Source organism: Marmota flaviventris, chromosome 19, assembly GCF_047511675.1.
Source record: "Marmota flaviventris isolate mMarFla1 chromosome 19, mMarFla1.hap1, whole genome shotgun sequence".
In the NCBI taxonomy this organism is placed as follows: Eukaryota; Metazoa; Chordata; class Mammalia; order Rodentia; family Sciuridae; genus Marmota; species Marmota flaviventris.
In genome coordinates this window covers 26,905,680-26,920,031 of record NC_092516.1, presented here as the reverse complement: position 1 = coordinate 26,920,031, position 14,352 = coordinate 26,905,680, and the positions used below count along the sequence as shown (strand labels likewise).

Genomic DNA, 14,352 nt, shown 5'->3' with positions numbered 1-14,352 from the left:
CACACGGCGGCCTGCTGGCAACTCCTGTGGGCACAGGCCACCTCGCCACCCCGCGCCTGACGGCTCTGCCCAGAGGAGCCCAGGTGCACCCATGGGCCCCTGCCCCACCCATCCCTGAGCCCGGACAGCTCAAGTGAACCTTCTGGAAGGTCATGTGTGCACTCACACTGTCCAGTACGAGTGCTGGCTGCTGAGGCGGAGCCAGCGTGGCCAAGGAAGCGGGTCTGAAATCTTGATTAAGTCAAATACGAACAGCGGCCTGTGACTCGAGGCTGCCAGGGTGGGCAGTGCAGTTCTAGAACTTTCCAACCCATGGTTCCAGCCTAGGCAGCCTCCGTCTGAGTCGAAGCCCAGATGTCCCCACCCCCACCATTGTGGCGTCAGGAGAGCACAGGTGACAAGAGAAGCCGGGTCCCGTCCCAAGCCATCGCCAGCAGCTCCAGATCCCTTGCCATGGCCACAGGTCCCTCCTCACAGAACAAAGTCCCCACCACCAGACACCACCGCCAGGCCCCAGGGCCCACATGGACCAGGGCCCAGCCCAGGGCCTTGGAGAGTCTCTTCCTCTTTTGATCCTAATCCATGAAAGAAAAATGCTGGTTTTTATTTCGGGCTCGGTCCAGCCTGCAGTGGACAAGTACTGGGCATTTATTTAATTTTGAGGTACTGGTGCTGGGGACGAAATCCAGGGCCTTGTGCACACCAGGCGAGGGCCCTGCCCCTGAGCCAGTGTGGTGGCACCCGGCCCAAGCACGCGGTGTTGGCGACGGGGTGGGCGAGGCTCGCTCGCCCCCAGTGACCAAGGTCCTGTTACAGGCCTCAGTGCCGGGCCTCCTGCCACCGCTGGCCTGGTGCCTCCTCCTCCTCCTCAAGTCCCCGGGGCTGGGCCCCAGCTGCCCCTGCCTCACAGGCCACAGTGGGCTCCTGGCAGCAGGGCTCTGCTTACTGGCCAGGGGGAGGTCACCCGCTGGCCTGGGGTGAAGCTATGGCCGAGACCCACCGTCCTGTGGCCGGCCCAGGACTCCCGGCCACGGTGGCCTCAGCTGCCTGGAATAGGGGACTCACACCTAAAGTCAACACGGCCGCCTGCTGGCTGAGTCGGCGTCTCATGACCCAGTGTCCCCTCCAGTGCCTCCCAGCTGGCTTACACCTGTCGTCCCCTGGGAGCTGCCCGAGCAGCCTGGTGGAGCTCCAGCGGCTGAGGAGCCCGCAGGGAGGAGGCCCAGGAGGCCAGACAGCAAGTCCGTCTTATGAAGTGTCCCCTGCCCATGGCCAGCACCCCAGGCCTCACCCAGGGCCACCCAAGTTCCCTAGACAGGAAAGGTGAGAGTAAGGGAAACGCAGGGGCAGATGAAGTCACCAGCCTAGAACCACAGATGAGATTCTGCCAGCCCGGCCAAGCCGGTGTCACTGTCCCTTTTACAGATGAAGAAACCGAGGCCTGAGAGCCCAACTCTCTGTGAAAGGCCACAAGCTGCCTGGCAGGAAGGATGTGCCTCATGTGACTGGCCAGCGGAAGGGTCAGTGAACCTCCTGGCCCCTGCTGGGCGGGCGAGAGTGTTCTTCTCACCCCCCACGGGAGGTGGGGGACCTCAGGGCAAGGTACCCTTGGCAGCACTGGGTCAGAGCGGACAGGAGGCCGGGTGGAGTGGAGGCCACAGTACCCCCCAGCCCGCTGTGACCTGAGCTGGGAGCCACGCAGTCACCAGTCTCCTCCTCTCGCGCCTATGTCCAGCCCCTGGTGGCCACAGGGGCTTCCCTGGTGCTGCACCTGTCCCTCCTCTGAACTGACACTGCCCTCCTATCTGGCTTCAAGCCGGGCTCTACCTCCTTGGCCCTGGACACCGACCCCGCACCACCTACACCTCCTCCCAGAACCCTCTACACCTCCTGCCACATCCTGAGGCCTGGGGAGCTGCCCTCCTCTCAGGCAGCAGGGTCCAGGCCCCACGGACACCAGCGCCCAGCACAGGGTGGGCATCCAGACAGGCCTGCACCAGGGAAAGGTCAGACAGAAAGACAGAGCTCCGCCCCAGGCAGCCAGCCTGCCCAGTCACTGACCACAGGCCCGGCCCAGCCCAGCCCAGGTGATGGACCAGCCCGGTAGGCCAGGCCATGCCGGGGCCTGAACCCTGGGCCTGAACCCTGGGCTCTCCCTGACCTGTCCCCACCCTCTGTGGGAGAGGGGACAAGGCTGATGTGGATGTGTGTAGCAGGCCTGGAGGGACTTGGGGACCTTTGTCCCAGTCAGGAGTCAAGGTCCCACCTCTTGAGAACAGTGCTCCTCCAGGTGGTGACCAGGGGGCTATGACGGCTAGCTCTTCTGGCTGGCTATGGTCTCTGTCCCCCTGTAGGGCGGGAGGGGCACGGGGCTCCTAAGTCAGACTGCTCCTCCGCTTGCCAGGTGCACGGCCGGTCCCTCCCCTTGGGGCCCCAGCTCCCGTCTGTGCATTGGGGAGGTGACGTGGCACCCCAGCTGAGAACCTGTCTGAAGCGCCTGGCACAGGCTGGCCTGTGGCCTGAGTGGGCTGAGCCACCGTCACAGCGAGGACCAGGGAGGGCAGGGGGGTTCAGGGACACTGAGGCTCTGTTCCCGGGATCTGCAGTCAGGGGTGCCCTCCCTGAGCAGGGAGATGGTGGCCAGCCTGCCATTCTCTGTCACCAGCACTTCAGTTCTCCCAGGACACCGTGGCTGAGCCCCAGGTCCTACTGGGGCTGGTGACCTGGGCTCCCGTCCCCACCTGGTTCCCCAGCATGGCCAACTCACCCTGCTGGCCTCACCCACCTCCTCACAGGGCCTCGGACCGTGCCACTCCCCAGGCTCCAGGGTCTCGGAGTGGGGCGGCCGCCCTCCCGCCCATTTCTATGGGCTCGGGGCGAGGGCCCAGTCTGAGGGCCCCGAGGGCCCACTGTGTGAGGGTCCGTGTCCCCTTCCAGCACCCTCCTTGGTCCTCGGGACGTCCATTGTGGATGAGGGCTGGGTTGCCTGTCCCGCGTGCCAGACCTGCGCAGGTGCCTAGAGGGGACCAGTCCCCAAGCTGCAGGGCCACAGGGTTTCCCTGTAAGTGGGTCTCGTGTCTCTGGGAGCTACATTAGGGGGTTCCCCCTCTGGGGAGGGGTTGTGGCGGGTGACACTGCCAGTGCGTAAGGGCACCGCAGGGGGAGAAGAGCCAGAAACAAGAAGGCCAGGGAGGCTGAGTGCGGAGGCCAGGGCCATGGGGTCCCACAGGAGTCTAGTCCCCAGACTGTGGGCCTCAGTTGGGAAGGCCCCCAGGCTCCATGGGCTTCCGAGTTCCTGGTGGTCCTGGCTTAGTGCATGGGCTGTGAGCCAGAGATGTGGGTTCAAATCCACACTCCTTGGGCATGTGGGACTCTGTGGAAAACAGGATGCTCAGTTCCTCAAAATTTAAACAGAATTACCACGTGACCCAGCTGTGCCATGTGCATGTGTGCAAGAGAAAGACAAGGTATGTCCACCCAAAAACCTGTACATGGCCATTCACAGCACAACAGCTCACATGTGGAAACAATCTAAATGTCCACCAGTGGATAAGCAGAACGTGGTATATCCACGTAATGGAGTAGTATGTAACTATAAAAAGCACTGCCAGCAACATGGACAAACTTTGAGGACACCCTGCCAAGGGAAAGAGGTCAGCCATGAAAGACCACATCTGATAAAGTTCCACCCACGTGAAGTTTCCAGACTGGGCGAGCCCAGAGAGACAGGAAGTGGATCGGTGCTGCTGGATCAGGGAGAGGAGACGGGGAATGGCTGCTCCCTGGGTATGTTCCCTTTTGGGTGGTGAGAATGTTCTGGAATTAGACATGGAGCTGGGTGTGCAGCTCTGACTGCTGGGAGCCACGAGTCAGACTTGAAAAGGCTGAGCGGCAGGGCTGCGGTGGCACCTCGTAAAGCTGTTACAGGAACGTCTTTCCTCCTCTTACTGGGTTCTGGGATCTCGGACAAGTTGCTAAAGCATGCGGTGCCTCGGTTTCCCTGAGGTGACACAGGGTGAGTCACCAGGGCACTGGCCTCACCGGGCAACCCCTGGCTCCATCTGCGGTGGCCACACGGCCCTTTGGCTCTGCCCGCCTGCCAGGCTCCCTTTTCCGCTGTTCTCAAAATCGAGGCAAAGTGTGCGGAGCAGAGACACCCGCCATCGTGAGGACACCGCCATCGTGATCACCCTGAGGGATGCGAAGCCCTTCACACTGCTGGGCAGCTGTGGCTGCCATGTCTCCGGGGCTCTTCCGTCTTAGGAAACTGAAGCTCCACACGGCTCCGCGACCCGGGCACCGCCACCTGCTTCCGTTTCTGTGGATCCGACCACTCCGAGGCCCCCACACCCATGGCACCAGGCACCGCGTCCTTCGGTGTCTGGCACAGTGCCCTCAGGGATTGTCCCGACGTGGCCCAGGTCAGCGGGTCCTCTTCAAGGCTGGATGATCCTCGGGTGCGCGGGGACCGCCCACTGAGGATCCGCTCATCGCCGAGGGATGGCGGGGAGCGTTAGCTCTGGCTACTGTGCGTGTCCTGCCAGGGCGTGGGTGTGCCCGGGGCTCTCGAGGCCGTCTCCTGGTTTGGGGTCACGTTCACGCGTGGAAGGAGCTGCTGGACCCCACGGCGGTCTACCCTCAGCTTCGTGGGGAGCCATTGTGCTGTTCTCGCAGTGGGTGGGCCAGTCACGCCCCCGGCCCTGCTCCCACCCGGCTCCCCACCAGCACAGGCTACTGTGTTGGGCAGCAGTTGTCCTGACCAGGGAGGAGGCTCCCGTCTCTGTGCTGGCTGTTACCTTTCCCCTGCATCTTCATGGCCAGCCCCTGCTTGTCACCTGGGAAGTTCACAGACCACTGCAGGTGGCCCGCAGGTCCAGCAGTAACCAGCTGCTTCCCACCCCTGGTACCTGCTGCTGCAGTGATGTCACAGCACTTGGCCACTGCCTGAGGTTCCCTGATCTGTCCACTGACTTGGGCAAGACGACCAGCCCTGTAAACTCAGGAACTGTGACCTGGTTCCGTTTGGTATCCCCTGGGGCCAGGACAGATCCTTGGGTCTCAGCAAACCTCAGGTGAAGGGCGAGGCTGGCAGGGCCAGGGTGTCCCCCCCTCAGCATGTCTGGACCCAGAGCTCTTGTGGGTCTCGAAGTGTTGACAGCTGCAAGTTGCAGCCCCTTCCATGCGGCAGCAGAAGCCAGGGCAGCCCCTTGACAGCGGGGGAGGAAAACGCAGGAACCACTGTCCTCCGGGGCCAGCGGTGCAGTGGCGAGGAACCCGTGCACCTCAGCCCTGGGACGCACCCGCGAAATGGCATTCAATAGCTGCACAGTGGGTACACCTGGAACCCAGTGCTCAGGAGGCCGAGGCAGGAGGACCCCAAGTTCAAAGCCAGCCTCAGCAAATGCGAGGCCCTAAGCAGCTCAGTGAGACCCTGTCTCTAAATAAAATTCAAAATAGGGCTGGGGGTGGGGCTCAGTGGTCGAGGGCCCCTGGGTTCATCCCTGGTACCACTTCCCAAAAACTGGTGTTCAATGAACACCCGTTTAAAAAATTAATTTCTTATTTAAAAAAAAAAATGATGGTAAAACGCACAGGCGCTAATCCCCTTGCTGTTGAGGCGTCCAGCGCTGTGGACCCAGAAGTCTGCACTGCCGAGGAACGTCACTACCGCTGTCTCCAGGCCCCTCCTGCCAGGCACTGCTGCAGGCCCACGCAGCTGGACGGTGGCCCCGAAGTCCCGTCTCTGCAAGCGGACTCCTCGGGCCCTCGTGGTAGGTGTGGTAGGTGCAGGCGTGTCCTGGCCCTCGTGGGTCAGGTGGGCTTCACTTTGCATGGTGCCCCCTCCTCACCCTGTGCCAGAACAGACTCCCTCAGTGCCCAAGTCATGGCACATGGACACGTTGCTGGACACGAGGGCCATTCTGTCTCTTGGTCCCCGTGACTAAAGTAATGCTGATAATGTGGCTGCAGAACAGGACCCGCGGGGCCAGTGAGCCCAGGGCTCAGGCAGCCCAGTGTCAGCCGGAGGACGAGCGTGACCGCCCGAGGCCCGTGTCTCCTCCAACACAAACTGAGTGGCCACAGAGATGGGTGGGCAGTTTCTGTGGGCCTCGGCGGCCCATCTTCTGTGCCAAGGTGTGGTGCTGAGCCATCGCCGAAGGTTGGTCTGGGGACATCAAGAAGCTGACTGCTCTGGTGCTAAAGAAACCAGCGGAAGAGACCTCGCAGCCTTTATGGTGACTGCTCTCGACCCCTGGGAGATGATACCACGGAACACCAGTCCTGGGGCCTGGACAGGAACCTGGGGTGAGGATGGAATGGGACCCGCTGTCCCAGCCTACATTCCGAGCATTGTGGTCCCCGCCCCAGGATGGCTTCCCTGGAGTAGGTGACTCTCTTTTTTTAAAAAAAATATTTATTTTTTAGTTCTTGGAGAATACATCATCTTCATTTTTTATTTTTTTATGTGGTGCTGAGGATCGAACCCAGTGCCCTGCGCATGCCAGGTGAGCACGCTACCGCTTGAGCCACATCCCTAGCCCCAGAGTAGGTGACTCTTTAAGTGTCAGGACTCCAGGGGACCAGGGGGATGGATGGTGGGGCCAGGACACGTTCTGGCTTGCCCTGTTGTCCGGGGCAGTTATTGTTATTGTCTGCTGCTCTTGAAATGGCCCCATTTGAAAGAGGAATGACACAGTCATTTCCTGAGTTATCTACTGTGACATAACAAACTATCCTGAATCTCAGTGCTGGAAACAACAGGTTTTTTAATCTCTCAATTCCTAGGCTTTAGGAGTTTGGGCGTGACTCAGTGGGGCAGTTCTGGTCTAGGATCCTTCTGGAGGTTACAGTCCAGGCTGACGGGGCTGTGTGATCCTTTGAGGGCCTGCCTGGGGCAGCAGCCTGGGCCTCTCCACAGGGCTGCTTGAGCATCCTCACAGCATGGCAGCCGTTTCCCACAGGACAAGGGACAGAGAGACAGAAAGCACCAGGTGGAGCCACCGGGGACTGTGGGTATCACTCTGCCACCTTCTCCTGTTATAAGAGTCACCGAGGCAGACATTTAAGGTGGGAGGGGAAAAGGAGGGGTCTAGCTTTAAAGGGAACATTGGCAGAATTTGGGGTATTTTAAAACTCCCACGGTTGTCCTAAAATGAGGCACATTCTGGGGGAGGGGCAGGATAAGGCCAGAGAGGATAGAAGACATCATGTCAAGAACATTCACATGCCACGCCGGGCTGCAAGCCAGGAGCAGGGGCGGCCTGAGGACTGCAGCAAGGCAGCGATGCGGCCAGGGAGCTGGACAGAGGACAGAAGCCCGGTCCCGCACCACCTCCATGTGGGCCGCCCTGCCCTCAGCGTGCCTCCCCTGGGTGTCTGCTCCCCTCCCCTGGTGGGAACACACGTCTTCTCTGCCCCCTGGACAGGAACTCATTCCGCACACAGCAGCCACCTGGGGGTCTCTTCCTGAACGAATATTCCATCTGCACCAACCCTGGGCTGGCCACCTGTCCCCCACGGGTCCCTTCTTTCCAGCGTCCAGACCTTTGCTCACGATGCTCTTCCCATCACAGGGATCCGGTGGGTTGACCAGACAGCCGCCCCATGTGGGACCAGCCTCATGCTCTCCCACCTGCCCGGGCCCTCCCGCCCTCCCCTCCAGCCCCCTGCAGGCCTGTCTCCCTCCACCCCAGCACCCCGACGTCTTCCCATCCCAACGCGAGTTCGGCTCAGTTGGCGCCACCTCCTCTAGGAAGCCTTTCCTGCTGGCAGCGCTGAGGTCCCAGAGCATTTTGGTGCCCCCCTGCTTAAAAATGAGCCTGTCCTCCCAGGGAAGCGGCAGAATGTCTACCTCGTAGAATCAGAACGTGGCATCAGCTCTGCCCCCCAGACTGGCGCCAGCCAGCTGAGCCGGGGTGTTTCTCTCTGGGCCATCTCTTACTGGAGCACACAGCAGCAGTGCCACCCCATGCGGTCGATGGGCTGCTCCTCATGAAGTCCCCGGGGCACGGTCACCATCGCTGTGCTACAGGTAGCTGAACACACAGAGAGGACGGGTAACTTGCTCAAGGTCCAGTGCCGGGATGCAGCAGCGCTGGTTCCCTGGAAGCCTCCCCGAAGCCTAAATCCCTGTCAGCTCGTCTTTCCCTCAACAGCCATCAAACGGTGGCTGGTGGCCTTGGCCTGTGCACCTGGGGAAGCAAGGAGCATCTGGGCAAACTCTCCGCAGCTTTCAGCTTCTCTCCCACAAAGGCCTCGTTAGTAGCCAGCGCTCACTCTGGCTTGAGGGCACAATGGGGCGCAGGAGCCACAGGGGGCACAGGCTCAGGCCGCAACAGACAGGAGCCCATGCGAGGGGCTCGGAGGGCACAGCTCCCTGCACAGCCGCCCACCTGCCTTTCCTGCCAATCAAGTGTGACACACTTTCTAGGATGAGACTGGAGATGACAGCCTCCCCAGCCGCACTGCCGTGGCTTCTCCACAACGCTCCGTCAAGAGGCTCCTGGACGGGAGTCCAGTCCACTCTGCTTGGACGTTGGGCCGAATGGTCCTGGGGCAAATCCTGAGCCAGGCTTCCTTCCCGGGTTCAAGTCCCAGTCCTGCCACATCTGGGTGCCCTTGGGCCCTTGACTCTCTCGGTTTCCTCATCTGTAAAGTGGGGCCCCCACTCTGTGGGCTGCTGTAAAGGTTAAAGGAGCAACAGAGTAGCGCCCAGCTGAACTAAGTGCCTATCATTGCTGTGTCTTGTCACCTGTCCCCACACCTGCCTCACGGGGTACAGAGAGCACCTCCAACTCCAGAGAGCCTTACTCCACATGAAGAGTGAGTGGGCCTGGCATCTAGGCTGAACATCTCCAGTCCCTCCAGCGGGTCCCCAGGCTCTGAGGCCCTCCCTGTGGTGGCTGGACTTGCAGACCTGGGTGAGGCTGGGGTCCAGGAAGCGAGGCAGAGGGGCGGCACTGTGGGCCCACCTTGGTCAGGAGCTCACATGCTGTCTGAGTGTGGAGGCTTCTCTGTGCCAGCACTCGGGCTCGGCCTCAATGGGACGGGGTCTCTGTCACGGGGGCACACACAGCCCGCCTCAGCCACAGCCACAGAGGTTCCCAGGGGCAGCCCCTCCTTCAGCAGGGAACTCTGATTGGCCCATGGTGGTCTCATTCCCTGTGCCAGTGATTGGCTGAGGCGAGTTCACATGACCTGGTTCCAACCAATGAGCAAGGAAGCCTGGGCAGGACAGGGCCCCTGGAGAGGTTTTCTCAGGGGCAGCAGCCCTTGCCCTGGTGGGGCTTCCTCCCGATGGCCCCTGACGCCACAGGCTGCCCCAGTTGTGACCCCAGAGCTCGGCTGCCATATCAAGGTTGGCCAAGTGGAGAGGTGGGAAGATCCAAGCCACAGCCCCCAGGACAGCCTGGCTCTCGGTGTCTCATCTGTCACTCGAGGTTCCAACTTCTTTTTAGGTCAGTCCAGTCAGGGCCTGCTGCAGTCCAGGGCCTCCCACTGAGGTTCCGAGACTGCCTTTCATCTTCCAGAGACGGAGCCGGGTCTGTGGTGTGCAGGGGACCTCCTGGAGGAGGGGGCTACCCAGGACCTGAAGGACGAGCAGGCAGGCCGAGGGGGTGTGCGAGGAGCACAGTTCCCAGCAGAGGAGGCAGATGGAATGGAGGCCTGAAGGCCGCGGAGGTTGGACTCTGCGGATCCATGGCTCGTGAGGGACTAGAAACAATCGTGGGGCTGGAGAGCCTGGCAGGGAGGGCCACGGAGGGCGAGGGGGCCATCTGGGGACGGCTCTGCTTTCCCTCCCCTGGTCTCCGCCCCTAACTTCAGGCCAAGAGTGAGTGCACCCAGCGACCATGACCGTGGGCCAGCTGTCCAGAGTGGGGCAGGGCGGGGAGTGCTCCCGAGGTGACCTGCCTCAAGGGGGCTTCCAGCCCTGGGCACTCATAAGAGACTCCGGCAAATACTTGGCTGAGACCTGGGTCCCTCGGTGTGGGCTGGAACCCCCCAGGCACTATGTGCCCACAAAGCCCCGTGCCTGGGCAGTGGAGGAGGGCCGGGTTCATATCCCACCTCTGCTTCTCCCCAGCCCTGAGACCTTGAACAGTGGTTCTCCTCCCGACCTAGTGTCCTCACCTCCATGGACGGCACAGCAAAGTGGGTGGCCCCCATCATCGCCCACCACGGAGGGGAGTGGACAATGAGACACTTTTCTGGGATGCAGGGTCATCATCTCAGGGGGAGGATAAGACAACCAGGCGACACATGCTGAGGGCCGGAGCTGGGGAGCGAGGCAGGGGCAAGTGATAGGTCCTGCGTCTACCTGCAGGTGACGAGTGACCAGCCCTGCGGGTGCCAGGGCTAGGAAACAGAGGAGGGCCGGCTCCTCAAGTCTGCGCTCCTTAATCTTTCAAAACTGTGCACTGCAAACAGAGGGACTGGCCGTCACTGCCCAGGTGCCACCTGCAACTTTCAATTATGAAAACTCTGCGCTTGAGCCACCTGGATGCAGGTTGAGTCCCGGGCTCTATGGCTTGTTATGTGACCTCGGGTGAGTTACGTAACTTTGAGCCCCAGGTCCCTTCTTTGAAAAGCAGGTATCACACCTCTTTCACCGACTGTCCTGCCCTGGGCACGCTGGACCAAACCCTTTGCCACCTGACTAATCCCAATGAAAGCCCTTCGGTCCAGATTCAGGCTCAGCTGTCTCCAGGAAGCCTCCCAGGCTCCTCCCAACCCTGCTAGGCCCCGCCCCCAACCCCACTCTACTGCAGGGCCTAGTTCTTTCTTTGAACCAGGCTCTGGGTCTTGCAGAGGCAGGGGCAGGATAGCTCAGCATCTCAAGGACCCACAAAGTGAGGTCCCCCATGCCATTTTCCTCCCCATTGGGCAGACTCCAGAGGGGGGAGGGCTCAGGAAGGTGACAGTGTGCTAGATCTTAAGGGTTGAAACAGGAAGAGAAGAAAGATGTTCAGGTGTGAAGCATGGAAGTGTGAAGGGAAGGAGGTGAATTGTGGGTCACTGGAGTATTTGCTGGGGGGTGGCTAAAGTCAAGGATTGAAGATCCAGATTCCCAAAGGCCTTGAGTGCCACGCTGAGGGTTTGATCCTATAGAGAGTGACTGAAAATTTTTCTTTTCTTTTTCTTTTTTTTGCAGTACTGGGGATCAAATCCATGGGTGATTACCACTGAGACACATCCCAGCACTTGTCATTTTTTTTTTTTTTATTCTCAGACAGGGTCTTGCTAAGTTGCTGAGGCTGGCCTCGAATTTGCTATCCTCCTGCTTGGGTCTCCAGTAGTGGGATTACAGGTGTGTGCCACGGCACCTAGCTTGAAAAATTTTAAACATGCAGCTCAGAGATCTCAGTGGATGCTGTACTAATTTGGGCTAAAAAGGTTTTGAGGAGTGGGGTGGTGACAGGGTTCTGGGCCACCATGTGGGGACAGGCACTGTGGGAAGACTCACAGGGAACAAAAGTACTACCTGGGTGGCTGATCACTGGAAACAGTTCAATTAATAGGTCCACACCCCAGCACCCCTTTTACACTCACTAAGAAGCCATTTAAAGAGCCCTCCAGAGCAGCTGTGTGGAAACTAGTGGACCCAGAGAGACAAAGCGAGAGCCAAAGAAAGAGAAAGACTTGGCCTCGGCCACTCGGGCAGTGAGGGCTGGCCACAAGCTGAAGCCACGCCTGGGTTCAGAGTGCGAGCGTTGGCAGGTCCTCAGTCATTTGACAAGTGTGCTCAGCACCTTCTAGAGCCAGACCTGGGAGACCCGGAGATGACCTTTGACCTCTGAGTCATCTAGAGACCATACCCTTCACCTGGGCCTCCTCTGCCTGCCTGCCTCTGGAAGGAGAGGGAGAAGGGGGACCCAGGGAGGGAAGGTCTCCTTGTGGTCAGACAGGCCAGTGAGGCTCACCCTGGGCAAGGCCTATTTTTGAGTCCTCCAAACTGGACCCCTTGTGGGGGAGTGATGGACCGGGCCAGTCCCTCCACAAAGGGAAAGGGACAGAGGGAGCCCACCCCACCTTCTGTTGCTCCCAAGTGCCCATCCTCCCAGCACCCAGGCCTGGATACCATTCCCCCCTTAGAATGGTGGCCAGGAAATCAGCCAGGAGGCTACTGGGGTGCAGGGGGACTCCGAGTTTGGGGAAGGAGTTGAAAAAACAAAGATTTCTTGGACCTTCAAGACTGGCCAGGAGTGGGGGACACAGGGCAGGTAGATGCGGGATCCAAACAGCCAAAGTGGGCTTTGTGTGCTGGGGGGTGTGTGTGGAGTCTGAGCTGCAGGCTTTTGTTTTCAAATGACCTGTTTAATGATTACCTTTTGCAATCAAAGAAGCCAGCGCTCTCCACAGGCAAAGGGCTCCCAAACCTCAGACCCCACTAAGGAGGCAGCCCAGCAGAAAGTAAACAGGGCCCCGGGCAGATCTGGCTCTGTCTCCCAAACAATGGCCGGCCTGGGCTCCGGGCTCAGTCACATTAAAGTGAGATTTTCAAGCAAGAACTTTAACAGGCAAATAACAGGCTTGGAATGAATTATTTCCCTGTGTCCCCTGAGCTCAGTGCCAAAGGGGACAGCCGGGGGAGGGGGGGTGCAGGGGGGGGAAGCTGTCATTTTAACTTAACCTTGACCTGTAACATATTCATTCATTTTGCAGAGAGGGAGAACCATCTCTGCCCCCAACCCCCTCCCCTGCCCAAACAACAAACAAACAAACAAAACAGCAACAACTTCATTATCCCTTTTAACTGTCACAATGGTAGGCAAACAAGGGACTTAAGTTACAGCAGCTAGGTCGCACTCCACAGGGCTCAGACTCCTAGGGGGGAAAAAAAACCAAAAAACAAAAAACAACAGAAAAACAAAAACCCTGATCCGAAGCCCTGTGGGGGCTCACCAAGCCAACCCTCAGCCAGCCCTGGAGAATCGGTCTTCCCGTTTCCTCCTTTTACCTCCCAGGCCTTCAACTGTCTTCCCCCTGCAGCCTCCAAGCCCAGCCTCGAGGCTGATCCATAAACACGCCAGCTCCTCCCCTTTCACGGCTCGACCCCCCCACTTCCCTGGACCCCAAGGAGAAAGGATCGCCGCGACCCTCGCCGGCAGCCCCTCCCCAGCCCTGCCCCCGGCGCGCGACCCTCGCCGGCACCTGGGGACGAGCGTCCACTAAGGATTTCTCGGTTTTCTGCCCCGGTGGCCGCGCTCGGCGCTCGCCTCCCCGGCCGCGGCGACAGGGGCCGGGCCCGGGCCGAGCCGGTCCCCCGGCCGCGTCCCCACACCTGTTTTCCATTCATTCGTTCGTGCGCTCGCTCATTCATTCCGCCCGGTCCCTGCGTCCCTGGGCCCGGGTCTCGGAGAGGGGGCCGCGGCCGGGGACGACAGCGGCGGGGACCCGCGGGGACCTGCGGGGCCGGCGAGCGGGCGCCGGCGGGGGGGCGCTCGGGGCCGAAGTTGTTTTGCAGCGCGGCGGCGAGGACAGCGCCGGGAGCGCCCCTTTGTCTGTCCCCGGCCGGCGCCGCGTCCCCGCGCGCTCACCTGGTCTTGGAGGACAGGAAGGCAAGTTTGATGAGGCCGTAGGTGAAGAGCGGGATACTCTCCTTGGCGACGCTGGCAACTTGCAGCCGGTGCTCCAGGATGTGGAGTTCCATCGTCCGCCCGCGCTCCGCGGCGGCTCATCGACGGGGGGCGAGCCGCGGCCCCCGCCCCCTCCGCGCCCAGCCGGCACCGAGCCGCCGCGGGCAGCCGGCCCGGGGACCGCGAGCTCGGCGCCGGGCCCGGCCGCGTCCCGGGCAGGGAGGCCGCCAAGTTGCGAGGGGCCGCGAGCGGCGGCGGCGGCGGGCGAAGGAGGCAGCGCCGGCGGAGCGGCCGAGCGGCGGAGCGGCGGGGCAGCGGCGCGCGGCGCCCGGCGCAGGCAGCAGCTGGTGCTCGCTGTAACAAACAACTTGCCACTCAAACGCCGGCCCGCTGCGCATGCGCCGCCGCGCGCGGCCTGCCGGGACTTGTAGTCCTCGCGTCGCGGCTGCGGCTGTCTAGGGCTGGGCGGCTGCGCCACCGGTGCACGGGAAATGCAGCAGCGCGGGGTCCCCTAGGGCCGCAGGGGAGCCACTCGGCTTTTGGAGCCCGCCCGAGCCTGGGTGCACGCTCTGTCACTCACTCGGGCTCCGGGCTAAAGCGCTTTGGGGTACCCAGCGAGTGCCCCCCCAAACAACTCCAGCGCCTAGTGGAGGCCCGAGTCTGGGAGGCGAGAGGTTTAGAGAAATCGGTAATTACAGTGCAGGGAAGTCCAACGGAAGGAGGGTGTGGAGTACAGAGAGGTGGTCGAGGGGTCTCAGAGGGCAGCCCCGGCAGA

General features: G+C 61.1%; 1 protein-coding gene across 1 annotated transcript in view; it reads right to left on the bottom strand.

Annotated features, from left to right (window-relative positions):
• The window catches only part of Castor2 (cytosolic arginine sensor for mTORC1 subunit 2), a 45,393-nt gene extending 31,656 nt beyond the window's left edge, over positions 1-13,737 (bottom strand). The window contains exon 1 of the mRNA XM_027948643.2: positions 13,539-13,737. Within this exon, the coding sequence (XP_027804444.1) occupies positions 13,539-13,651 (113 nt within the window). The 5' untranslated portion in view covers positions 13,652-13,737. The remainder of the gene's footprint in view (positions 1-13,538) is intronic.
• Between the last annotated feature and the right edge of the window lie 615 nt (positions 13,738-14,352).